Source organism: Zea mays, chromosome 5 (genome assembly GCF_902167145.1).
Source record: "Zea mays cultivar B73 chromosome 5, Zm-B73-REFERENCE-NAM-5.0, whole genome shotgun sequence".
NCBI classification, from domain to species: Eukaryota; Viridiplantae; Streptophyta; class Magnoliopsida; order Poales; family Poaceae; genus Zea; species Zea mays.
In genome coordinates, this window is record NC_050100.1 from 213,378,355 (window position 1) to 213,389,687 (window position 11,333).

Here is an 11,333-nt window from a genome sequence, read left to right on the forward strand (position 1 = left end):
GATCCATTGAAGTCTCTAACAATTCTTTTGATAAGATGGACCACGCGTCAAGCCAAAAACAGGAGAACAATGTTAGCTGCACAATTAGGGGATTTGTCGTTAAAGCAAGTATCATTTCTAATTCTCCACGAAGTCCACAAAACAGCGCTGCAACCGGCAACTAAAGGGTGTCAGTCATTCTTTTTGAAATTGCAGAGCCAATCTCCAAACAAAATTTCCGAGCTCTTTGGAATGGAGAACGAATTCAGAGCAGTCTGGATAATCCTCCAGGTGAAAGTGGCCACCTGTCACTCGAATAGAATGTGAGGAGTAGCCTCAGCAAAGACATTTATCAGAGCCAGACCAATTTCTTTTCTTTAGGTTGTCTTTAGAGAGTAATCTGTTTTTTTTTAAACCAACCACAGGAACACTTTGATTCTTTGGGGAATATGCTGACGAAGGACGTCTGTGACGACCATGAAGAGGTAGGGCGAAATGGGGTCCCCTTGTCTCAGCCCACTGTTCTTGCAGGAGATCCAAGGGCCGGGAGTCCCATTGAGGAGCACAGAGGATTTGCCAGAAATAAGGACGTCGAGCATCCCCTTGCTGTTAATACAGCTACTTTCAACCCCTTGCTGTTATTTTCTCTTTTTATTGGGTCGGTTATATATATGTATATATGAATCAACTAGATATCTGGATCGCAGGACTCTACAATCTATTGTTGTTGTTGGAATATAATATAAGTGAGTTCCTCACATCTTATCAGCTTAATTTTTTGTTTGAACTAGTTGGTACATGTAATTTAATAGTTGTGTCTCAATGAACGGCAACAATGTTTGCTGGTCGTTTACTCAACGAGCTTTTAAAGTTTCCTTTGTATATGCAGTGGATGGATTGGCTGTCCATAAAATTCTAGCCCCCATATGTTCTAGATAGAAAAGCACATGATTTAGATCAACCAATTCACACACCAATTCAACAATGATCTAGAAGATAATAAATTAACCGAAAGGTTCCCGTCCTTTTTAAAGTAAGTATGCCCAAGTACTTCCGGCCGGTCTTGTCAAATCTCTTGTGTGTACTAAGCTAGCTCAACAGTATCATTATATGTGAAAACAATCATTAAATTCTTGCAATAAATAGCTCTGACTATTATTCTTTTTATGTACTACACATCAAAGCCGGACTAGTGGCCAAGTAGAGCTCTTACCTCTTCTATCTATATCAAATTAAATCGATAACACGTGATCCAGTAAAATAAAACACACCATTACTAGAGAAGTCTAGAATGCCAATCACGCTTAGCTACTTTTCGGAAAAAGTCAAAAATATTCAGCAAACTAATAAGGCTTGTACGAAAACTGAACACATCTGATTCAGACTAACCTGAGTTTGAGGCTGAGGCGAAGGCAGCAACATACGCCACAGAAGATCCGATCCGATCCGCTCGGCTTGTCCACGTCGGTAGCCAGTCCTCGCGTCCATACTCCAGGCCCACGCATGTTACTCATCAGTTAATCACTCGGCACCAACAGCATTCCATTGACTTGACACGCTATAAAATCCCTTGATCCCCAGCCTCCATGGCCGCAAAACCAGCAGCTGCGGCATCATCGTTCCACCTTACTCTCCAGGCTCCAGCTCCGACCCCGGCGAGCCGCTAGAGCAACGAGAACGAATCAGCTAGTAGCCGCCCGCGTATCTCCATCATGGCCGTGCTGGTCGCGAGGCAGGGGCGGGAGCTGCAGCGGTACAGCCAGAGCACCGGCGGGCGCATCGTGGTGGGCTGCATCCCGTACCGCGTGCGGTGCGACGGCGAGCTGGAGGTGCTGGCGATCACGTCCCAGAAGGGGCACGGCATGATGTTCCCCAAGGGCGGGTGGGAGGTGGACGAGTCCATGGACGAGGCCGCCCGGCGCGAGGCCCTGGAGGAGGCCGGCGTCCTCGGCGACACCGAGCCGGTCCTCGGCCTCTGGCACTACAAGAGCCGCCGCTACGTGGACCAGACCTACGAGGGGTTCATGTTCCCGCTCCGCGTCGCCGACGAGCTCCACCAGTGGCCCGAGATGGCGTCCCGCAAGCGCACCTGGGTGAGTTCAACTTCTCCTTCAATTCAGACCAATCCGTTGCCTGCCCCTCCCGTCGTCGCGGCACCGGCTGCCAATGCACAAATAAAACTAATGCATATCTGACCGTGCGCTCGCGATCCAATGGAACAGGCAACGGTGCAGCAGGTGATGGACGGGTGCCCGCACTGGTGGATGCGCGAGGCGCTGGAGCGGCTCGTCGCGCGCCACGCCGTGCCCGTGCTGCAGTCTGCTCTCTGAACGATTGGGCGGAGAGGAGGTCGCGCGCGGCGGCTCCGGCAAGAAAGGACCGGCGGCAGCGCGAGCCACCACGGTAGCGCGTGCTCTCCCTCTCTCGGTAAAGCGGCAGGCCGGCCGGCCCGGCGTTCGCGGGCTCGGATTTGGGTCGCCCTCACCGGAGAGTCGACGTCGCACCGCGCGGCTTGTGCTCTGGCGGTGCTGCTTTCTTCTTGACCCCCTCTCGAGGCGCGGAGTCGTCGTTGGCAAATAAAATCAAACTGTTGTTTTTAGCGGGCAAGCGATTGGACGAAATGTAAAAAGAACGAAACAAGAACAGCAGCGCGAAAAAAAAACAATTCACGATTCTTTCGAGTAAATGCAAAAAGAAAATTGTAAATTAGTAGCAACTCGTTTCTTGCCCTTGGTGGCAGGATTGAATAAACTGATCGATACGGGGAGCTGTTCAATTCAAGAAAGAAAAAAAAGTTGACACATTAGTCCTGAACTCCTGATGCTGTTGAGCTAGGCGGTGAAGTTGCTCAGCTCAGGGGACAGCAACATCTCGAGAAGTGCTCGCAGCATCTCCGATTTGCTGCGGAAAACATGCTAGAACTGGATCCTTGGGTGGCGCTCAGTGACGAGATCTCCAGATCAGACGAGCACACAACTCGCGATTCCTTTGCCAACGTCCATCCACCCCAGGAGCCGGGAATAGGAACCCGCACCGTGGCAGAAAACCGACCTGTCGATCCGGTCCCGAGCAGCGAGCGACGGCTCCTGAGCCCCCCCGCTCGCCGTGGCAGCGCCCCATCACGCAGCTGTGCGCATGTGCGGTGCGGCTGTCAGCCTGTGTCCTGTGCTCCGCGACGTCGCTCTCGGCTCTCGCTGATTTTTTTCCCCCCGAAGCCTGGCCCGCCGATAAGAACGGGCGGGGGCATGTGCGCCCGCGTTTCGCTGCCGCAATGAGTAGTAATAAACTTCTGCTCCGGCACACCGCGACGTGCCGACGGCGACCCCCCACCCCCATTACCGTTTCGTCGTCCCAGCAGCTTATTATTCTCCGATCTTTATCATGCCGTGGAGACTGACTTGACCCGGACAAAATAACAATAACACCAGGTTTGTCCGTAGGACGGTAAAAATAAACTATTGCGACGGGTCGGCAGCTGACGAAGCCGTCGAAGCGATGGTGGGCGCAGATGATTAGTCAGCTGGAAGCCACTGGCTGGCGTCCACGTGTGCTCGGGGCGCCGTTTTGTCAAGGCGTTAGGTGACGCGCGGCAGAGATGGACGTGAACCGCGAAACCCTCCGGCGACAAGTCGTCGCCTGTGCAGGTGCAGCGCCGGATCGGATAAAAAACGCGGGCCAGCCCCCAGCGCCCGACGAATTTTCGGCCGCGTCGGACGACGGACGCCACGCGAGCGAGACGGGTTGTGGGCCGCTCACGTGGACGCGACGCGACGAGCCCCCTTTGTTGGCTAGTATACGTGCTTGGGTTGCGGGCTGCGACGCTTGTTTTCGCGCGCGGCGGTGAAAGACTGGCACGCCGCGGTGATTTTTCCTGCACGGGACGTGCAGTGCAGCTGGCGGGTACGGAACAGCGACGGGATATGAGCTGCCGATGATAGCGTTGCATGTCGGCTGCAGCCTCGCTTCGAGCCTCAGCCTATCTCCAGCAGCTTGCTCGCACCTGCATTGCTGCAGTCTTCATTCGCCGGCGGAGGCGCAGAGCAGCTGCGTCTAGTACCGTCGAAATGTTCGCGGTCAGCAATGTGCCCAGAACTTGACGTGCGCATCATTCGATTCGATCCGCAGCGGAATGCCAGAAAGAAATCGGCCTTGGTCTGGCCTCTGGCGGAACGAGATTGTTCAACTTCAACCAAAGGCAGCTGCCAGCTCGACATCGAGTGTGTGAGTGGTTGGTAAGTTGGTTACGGACGGGGGCCAGTTCCGGGTGGTCCTGGTCCGAGTCTACTGCCCACTGGCGGGAGCAGGCCGGCCGGCCGGCCCGCTTGACAAGTTCGGGCCACAGGACAGGAGTTTGACGGCGCGGTTGGTGCACGAGCAACAGCGATGGGCCCTGGAATCGGCGCGGGGCCGCGGGCCGTGTGGCCTATCGTATTGGAGTTATCGGCCCGCCCCGGCATTTGCACGCACGCGAACAGTGCCCGCCTGCACACGAAATGTGAGACGCAAGAAACCATGTACCACCCACCAATACCAAAACCGTGGAAAGCAGCGGCACACGGGGCCGTGCCAGGCTGATGTTCCTGGTGTTGCTTCTCTTAGCAGAGCGGGAGTGGGTGGTCGATCTTCTCACCCAACTGTACCTAGCAGTACTTTTACGGCACCCAAAATCTGCGCAAACCCGATTCGCGTGTGTGGACAGTTTTCGCCAGGCATGTGTACACGGAAGGAGTAATTTTGCCAACCCATGCATGCATCAGCATACGGCGCCAGTCAATCCAACAGTGAGATGAGAGATGTACTAGTAATAACTAATAAGTGAGATGATATCATGCATTCTGGACTTGATACAATACAGTACGATACGGCTCCCACACAGCCGTCCATGTTTAGTACATGCCAAAACTTGTCCAGCTAAGCTAACCTTATTTGGCCCGGCGCGGGAGCCCGTCCTATAACTGAATAACCCGATCGAGGCGCGCAAGGCACACCTCCGATTCAGGACGAGCGGCCGGCCAGCCAGCGCGCGAGAGGACGTACGGACGCACAGCTAGGCGGAGGCGATGGACGGCCGACGACGACGGCAATGGCCGAGGTCGCGCTCGGGAGCGGCCGCCGCGCGTCTCCTCCTCCTGCTGCTCCTGGCGGTGTCCTTGGGTATGTGTACTACTACCTCGTCGTCTGTCGTTTGATGATCCGCGCAAACTTTGCCCGTCGCCGTCGTTGCATTTATTTTTGCGGATTATTCCGATGGATCGATCGAGAAGGTGGGCATGGTGATCACGGCGCGGCGGCTGCGGGCGTCGCCCCGGCAGGCGGCAACGGCATGACGGAGCTGCAGAAGCACGTGGCGTTCTTCGACCGCAACCACGACGGCATCATCACCTTCGACGAGACCTACCAAGGTGAGCGAGTGAGAGTGTGATAGATCCTGGGTCACGCACGGCACGCCCGAGGGCTAGGGAATTTGGCTGCTGACGCGCGTGCGTGTCTGGATCGACACGACGCAGGTCTGCAGGACGTCGGAGTTGGCGATGTCACGGCCAAAGCCAGCGCCGCGTTCATTAACGGCGCCCTCGGGCCCAAGACCAGACCTGTACGTCGTACTGCTGCTACTGTGTCTCGCTCTCAGGCACGCGGATGCCAATATATATATATATTGATTGACTGACTCTATCCCAATGCACATTGATGAAGGACAATTCCAACTCCTCGCGCATGGATATCTACGTAGAGAACATTCAGAAGGGCAAACATGGAAGCGACACAGGCGCCTACGACGCTCAAGGAAGGCACGCGTCCATGCTTATGCCCTCGAACTCGAACGAACTAGACAGTAGCAAAATGCAGATTACTCGGGCCGGTGTGTGATGATCCACTTGGTTTTTTTTTTCATCGAGAGTGGCCTCTGCTGCAGGTTCGTTCCCGCGAAGCTGGACGAGATGTTCACCAAGCACGCCAAGACCGTACCGAACGCCCTGACGAAAGACGAGCTCGACGAGATGCTCAAGGATAACCGGGAGAAGATGGACGTCGCAGGATGGTAAATTAAATCCTACTAGTCTGTTTTTTTTCTTCGTCTTCCTTTTTCTTTTTCTCATGGAAGAAATTTGGATGCATATATATGCATCGATCAAATGCCTGGTAGTGATGATTCTTGGGCCTGCACTGCAGGCTGGGAGCCAAGTCGGAGTGGGAGATGCTGTACAAGCTGGCCAAGGACAAGGACGGCCGCCTGCCCAAGGACACCGTCAGGGCCGTGTACGACGGATCCCTCTTTTACCAGCTGGCGGCGCAGGCGAAGAAGGGCTGATTCGTTTACGTTAATTTCAGTAATCAATAACAAGCAACGTTTTTTTTTTTGTCGTTTCTGAATGCTTGCCTGTGTGGCTGTGTAAGAAAGCGAGTGGGTCGGACTCAATGGCAGGCAACGGTTTTGTTTTTTTTATTATTATTTTAACGGATCGGTTCTACTAAGTGTGGCATGGCAATGGCATGTATGTGTAGGGCTCTGTTAGTTAGTTTCTTCTTGGAGAATCGAGAGGGAGAGAATGCGCGCAGGCAGCACCGGTTATTAGGCCCGTCTGCATCTACACACAACAGACGCAGGCAGGATCAGCCACAGCCACAGCCACTTGCTTCGTCGTCCGGTTCGCATGACCGCGACGGATAACAAGGCCACGAGGGCTTGGGTTTCGTGCACTTGGGCGCTTGCCCGTTCGGGGTCCTATCGTGTGGAAGAGGCTTTCAGGAAATCGGCGTATGATCGCCTTTTGAAGATTGAAGGGAAGCAAGCACCGGCCATCTCGAAAACCAAACCAAACTAACCAAATGCCTAGGACAGAGACAGGCAGGGTAGCGTCGCTCGGTCGGGGGCCGGCTGCCGGGGCGGGAGGCAGCGGCACCGGCACGGCACTCTCATTGTTGTTCAGGAGTGCGGGTTGGGACTTCTGACTTCAGTTACCGAGAGAGCGGAGCAAGAGGACATGGCGACATGCTCGATCGCCTGACGCAGCATGACTGAGTGGCGTGGATGAGTTGTTTTTTGGTTTTTCTTCATTTATTCGAATATATGTGTACCACTAACACAACAACACTGCTCCACTGATCCTAGTTCTCAAGTTTATCGAGTCTTTTCTCAGATACACCAAATCTAAGTCTACAGCGTATTTAAAGCAAGAAGACTAATGATATAATCCGCTGACTGCACTGTACGTAGTACGTACACTACGTCTTTCTCGATCTAGCCATAGACTCATCAAGTATGTGGTGCTGCTAATTTGATTCTTCTATTTGTCTTTGATCTATTGCTTATAGCATCAACATGTTTGAATCCATGTATGCAATTATAGCCATCATGCTCCGCTGTAAAAAAAAAATCACCAGTTTCAACGTTTCTACTCACTATGCTTAAAGCACCAATTTCAACGTTCCTACTTAGCACAAAATGTTAAAAAGCAGTTCCTACTTAGCACAAAATATTAAAAAGCAGTGGAGGTAGGGTTTAAACCCACACCCTAATAATGGAAGAGGGTGAAAGACACTGGACAAAGCTATCTATCTAGTAGAACATCATGCACATATATTTATAATATTAAATATAAATTAGACATATATACCATATGTATATATGATTTTTTTTGTAAAATTACAAATAATCATGTCGGGTCGGGCTAGCACTACGGGCCGAGGCTACGGCCCAAGCACCGTAAGGCGCTCGTGCCGGGTTGGCCCAAGTACTATTAAATGGGTCGTGCCTCGAGTCGGCTCGCCAGACACGACCCATTTGTCCATTTATACCTCCGCACGATAATTATGTTCCTCACCCTAGTTGCCACCACCTCGTTCGTCGTTCTACTTCTTTTCTCTCTCCCCTCATGCCTCCACCTTCGCGCCGCCCCATTCTCGATAGAGGGCGTAGGAGCATGCGCCTCCTCTCCGTATTCGTCCGACGCCAGCCCCGACACTGACTCCCGCAGTGGCTATTGCACGTCCACGAGGACGTTTCATATCATAAGCGCACCATCGTTTTTACCGTCGTCGGATGCCCCGTTCGTCTTCTCGGCCTCCGCCTGGTTCTTCCTCCCCAACCTCCTGTCCCCGGCCACGGTCGCAGCCGCGAGTCGACCGACGCTCGTCGACGCGGGTAAGGCGCGAGTCGGTCATGCTCCTGGCCTTTCTCCGTGCGTGTCGTCGAGGAGGACATGGTGGCACATGTCACGCTTAGGTTATCTTGGCGATGAGGAGTCTATGTCTGAGATATTGGACAACCAAGACCCATAGCGTGGCAGCAATCGGCATATGCTACGGAGTTGGTGGTGGTGTTGTATCGCTTCGGCGGGTCCAGGGCTTGGAAGACACTCACATTCTCTCGGCCTTCTCGGATTGACGCCTAGTGCGGGTGCCTCTCGGTTTGGAGCTGCTCCGGCTAGGCTTCTTTTCCTGCTTGCGTGCTCTCTCCTTATATGTATCTAACGGTATACTACCTATATCGTTTCCAGATGTCCAGGTCTTCATCGTGTCCTTCTTCGGCAGCGAACAGTTATGTCTGCCTCTTCCCTTCCCCTCCTGCTCTACGAAACCTTGGAAGTGGCGGAGACGATGGATGGAGTCTCTAATTTGCTGCCTATGGTACCCGTGCGTTTATAATAAAAGATATTATGCGAAGAGCGGACGATCAATAAAAAACTTTAAGATCTTTTTGGTGGATATTTTATATAAATATTATTGTAAGCCGTCGCAACGCACGGACAATCGACTGGTTTTTATTAGTTGAACAGTTGTGTGGCGTCGTCGATCGAACCGTTTGGCTGGTGGGGCGCGAGCGCGAGGTGACGACGGCGACGCTTCAGTTGAGTGCGGGTGTAGTGCTCCTGCGACTTCGGCCTGTCCACTTTTTAGGGGGTGCCGAGGGGCGTGGGGGTACGGCCGTCCGCACAATAATCTGCGCTGCGCGGAAGAAGGGAAGGGGAAAAGCAGTTAAGCTTGAGCGCGCGCGACAGGGTCAAGTCGAGGGCCGGGGAATCGCCGGAGAATGGAGGTGGGCAGGGCTCCGCGACGACGGGTGTCCCCAGCGGCGGCGGCGGCGGCTGTGCCTTCGCTGCTTCTGTTCGCCGTTCTATTCGGTTAGTCGCTCTGCCTCCGCCGGTGGCGGTGCATCTGCTTTGCGCTGTCGCATCTGACCATCTTGGCTTTACTCCGCGACTCTCCTTGCTGAATCCGTGCGCTCCTTCCTGGCTCCGTGAAGCGGGCCGGGCGGCGGCGTTCGGCCACCTGCAAGGCGCCGGCGCGACGGCGCTGTACAAGCACGCGTCGTTCTTCGACCGCGATGGCGACGGCGTCGTCTCCTTCTCGGAGACGTACGGCGGTGAGCTCCTTGCCCCCCACCCCACCCATTTATTATACTTCGGCGTCGCTCATGGTTCGCTTGTAACTCGTTTGTTGTCTCGTTCGGTCGTCCGTCGTCGCATCGGCAGCGTTTCGGGCACTCGGGTTTGGATTCGGCCTGTCCAGCGTCAGCGCTGCCCTCATCAATGGCGCCCTTGGTAGCAAGTGCAGACCTGTAAGACCACATACCCTCCTTTTTTAATTATATTAATCCTTTACTGGATCTCTGTCTGCGCAAAGCTAAAGCAAAGTAATCGAGTCGATAAAAATATGTTTACTAGCTGTCGTCTTGCACAAAAGCCTTACTTCTCTGGGAATAAAAGCATAGATCATGTAACGGCTCCGTGAAAATTGCTGACACGACAGTAGTATCACGCAGGCAACCATGTATAATCTGCTAAGATGCGTGTGAAAAACCACCAAATGCTTCGAGATTCTTGGGTAATCTTTGTGGAAAGGTATTCTTGGATAATTCCAGCTGCAGACTGTGACAACACAGGCCTGCTGTTTGCTGGCTAGGTTAGCTGACAATTACAAGATTTTCTGGCTTGATTAGCTAGCTACCTGGCCATCTGCTATATGGAGAAACCTGTCTTTGTTTTATATAAAAAAACTTATTAATTCACTTGTAAAAAAATTGGTGTTTAAATGCTCGAACACACATGCAGCAAAATGCAACGTCATCGAAGTTGGATATCTACATAGAGGACATCCAGAAAGGGAAACATGGAAGCGATTCAGGGTCATACGACGCCGAAGGAAGGTGGGCCATGGACTCACTCAACCGCTGCTGAACAAGAACAGTAGATGCGTCGATTATCCTAAGCTAAATAAACACTGAAATGATTCCTCAGGTTTGTTCCTGACAAGTTCGAAGAGATATTCGCCAAGCACGCCAAGACTGTCCCAGACGCCCTGACGTCGGACGAGATCGACCAGCTGCTGCAGGCGAACAGAGAGCCCGGGGACTACAGCGGATGGTAATCGATTTTTTTTCCCGGCCAGCCCCCAAAATATCGGTGTTTACTCCTCTGCCTCCAGCCGTCAGCTCTCACACCTCTCCCGTTTTCTTTCTTCTGCTCTGCCCTCGCACGAATCGAAAGGGCTGGCGCTGAAGCGGAGTGGAAGACCCTCTACAGCCTCGGCAAGGACAAGGACGGCCTCCTCCGCAAGGACGTCGCGAGAAGCGTCTACGACGGGACACTGTTCCACATGCTCGCGCCCAACTGGAAATCTCCCGACGAGGAGGAGGAACAGGAACTAAGCGTGATCCGGGAGAGCTGAACCGAGAGGTACAAGCAAAGTCTGGTTGAGAGATAAGGACTCTGGGACCCTCTGAACATGCTGTCAAGCAACATGTACTACTAGCGGTGTGAACGGGTGGTGTGAACACTCTTTTCATATCACATCATAAAAAAAGGTGTGAACAGATATTTCAATGTACATTATCATAAAATAAGATAAATTCATAATTCAAATAAAAATATTCTGTGTCTTACCAAAACAAACGAGATACAAAACAACTAAAAGAAATTAAGGGATGCCGGGGCTCGGATGGGTACACGGCTGGTTAGTGCTTGTCGCCGGCGAAAGGCATGATGAACAACTTAAGACCTTGGCACTCGCCTTCGTGCCCTGCAGAGCTCTAGCACAGCAGTCAGCAGCAGCGCTCGCAGGTCGCGCCAGCTCTCGGTAGCCGCGGCCCGGCGAGCCGACTCGTCGCCTTACCTCCTCGCCGCAGCCCGCAGGCCCGCCACGGCGCCACAGACGGGCGCACGGCCACAGCGCCGGCGCACCGCTCGCCACGACGCCTCTGTTCACAAGTAGGGTGGACCTTAATGTTACACGGGAATTACTTCCGTCACCTTTCTATGTGGAGGCTTTAATTGACCTTTTTAATATACTAGTTGTGTGCTCGTGCGTTGCAACGGGAACATATAATACCATTGATAGCTTATGTACGTTGGGAT

At 53.1% G+C, this 11,333-nt stretch overlaps 3 protein-coding genes across 4 annotated transcripts; all 3 read left to right on the forward strand.

Moving 5' to 3' along the window:
* The first annotated feature begins 1,534 nt into the window (after window positions 1–1,534).
* On the forward strand, window positions 1,535–2,758 carry LOC100193744 (uncharacterized). Its single transcript, NM_001138831.2, has 2 exons — window positions 1,535–2,072; window positions 2,202–2,758. Exons 1-2 carry the CDS (start codon window positions 1,692–1,694, stop codon window positions 2,307–2,309), a joined length of 489 nt encoding a protein of 162 aa, NP_001132303.2. The 5' UTR covers window positions 1,535–1,691; the 3' UTR covers window positions 2,310–2,758.
* Window positions 2,759–4,960: 2,202 nt separating this feature from the next.
* Window positions 4,961–6,414, forward strand: LOC100283710 (ABA-induced protein). The gene is made up of 6 exons (NM_001156609.2): window positions 4,961–5,133; window positions 5,244–5,381; window positions 5,487–5,572; window positions 5,674–5,768; window positions 5,894–6,019; window positions 6,151–6,414. The coding sequence occupies exons 1-6, from the start codon at window positions 5,040–5,042 to the stop codon at window positions 6,287–6,289; spliced, it is 678 nt and encodes a 225-aa protein (NP_001150081.2). The 5' UTR covers window positions 4,961–5,039; the 3' UTR covers window positions 6,290–6,414.
* Window positions 6,415–8,771: 2,357 nt separating this feature from the next.
* Window positions 8,772–10,847, forward strand: LOC100282316 (caleosin related protein). 2 transcript variants are annotated; one of them, XM_008645440.4, is made up of 6 exons: window positions 8,772–9,101; window positions 9,257–9,343; window positions 9,453–9,538; window positions 10,032–10,126; window positions 10,218–10,343; window positions 10,467–10,847. In XM_008645440.4, the coding sequence occupies exons 1-6, from the start codon at window positions 9,011–9,013 to the stop codon at window positions 10,645–10,647; spliced, it is 666 nt and encodes a 221-aa protein (XP_008643662.1). In that variant the 5' UTR covers window positions 8,772–9,010; the 3' UTR covers window positions 10,648–10,847. The 2 variants fall into 2 exon arrangements, with proteins under 2 accessions (XP_008643662.1, NP_001148700.2); NM_001155228.2 differs by having other exon boundaries at window positions 8,868–9,101; window positions 9,224–9,343; window positions 10,467–10,793.
* The last annotated feature ends 486 nt before the right edge of the window (window positions 10,848–11,333 follow it).

Bases quoted from the DNA above. Each gene is read 5' to 3' on its own strand.
- LOC100193744 (NM_001138831.2), top strand. From the start codon at position 1,692: ATGGCCGTGCTGGTCGCGAGGCAGGGGCGGGAGCTGCAGCGGTACAGC. The intron at 2,073-2,201 runs GTGAGTTCAACT...CCAATGGAACAG, and splicing joins CGTCCCGCAAGCGCACCTGG to GCAACGGTGCAGCAGGTGAT.
- LOC100283710 (NM_001156609.2), top strand. From the start codon at position 5,040: ATGGACGGCCGACGACGACGGCAATGGCCGAGGTCGCGCTCGGGAGCG. The intron at 5,382-5,486 runs GTGAGCGAGTGA...GACACGACGCAG, and splicing joins CTTCGACGAGACCTACCAAG to GTCTGCAGGACGTCGGAGTT. The intron at 5,573-5,673 runs GTACGTCGTACT...ACATTGATGAAG, and splicing joins TCGGGCCCAAGACCAGACCT to GACAATTCCAACTCCTCGCG.
- LOC100282316 (NM_001155228.2), top strand. From the start codon at position 9,011: ATGGAGGTGGGCAGGGCTCCGCGACGACGGGTGTCCCCAGCGGCGGCG. The intron at 9,344-9,452 runs GTGAGCTCCTTG...TCGCATCGGCAG, and splicing joins CTTCTCGGAGACGTACGGCG to CGTTTCGGGCACTCGGGTTT. The intron at 10,344-10,466 runs GTAATCGATTTT...ACGAATCGAAAG, and splicing joins CCCGGGGACTACAGCGGATG to GGCTGGCGCTGAAGCGGAGT.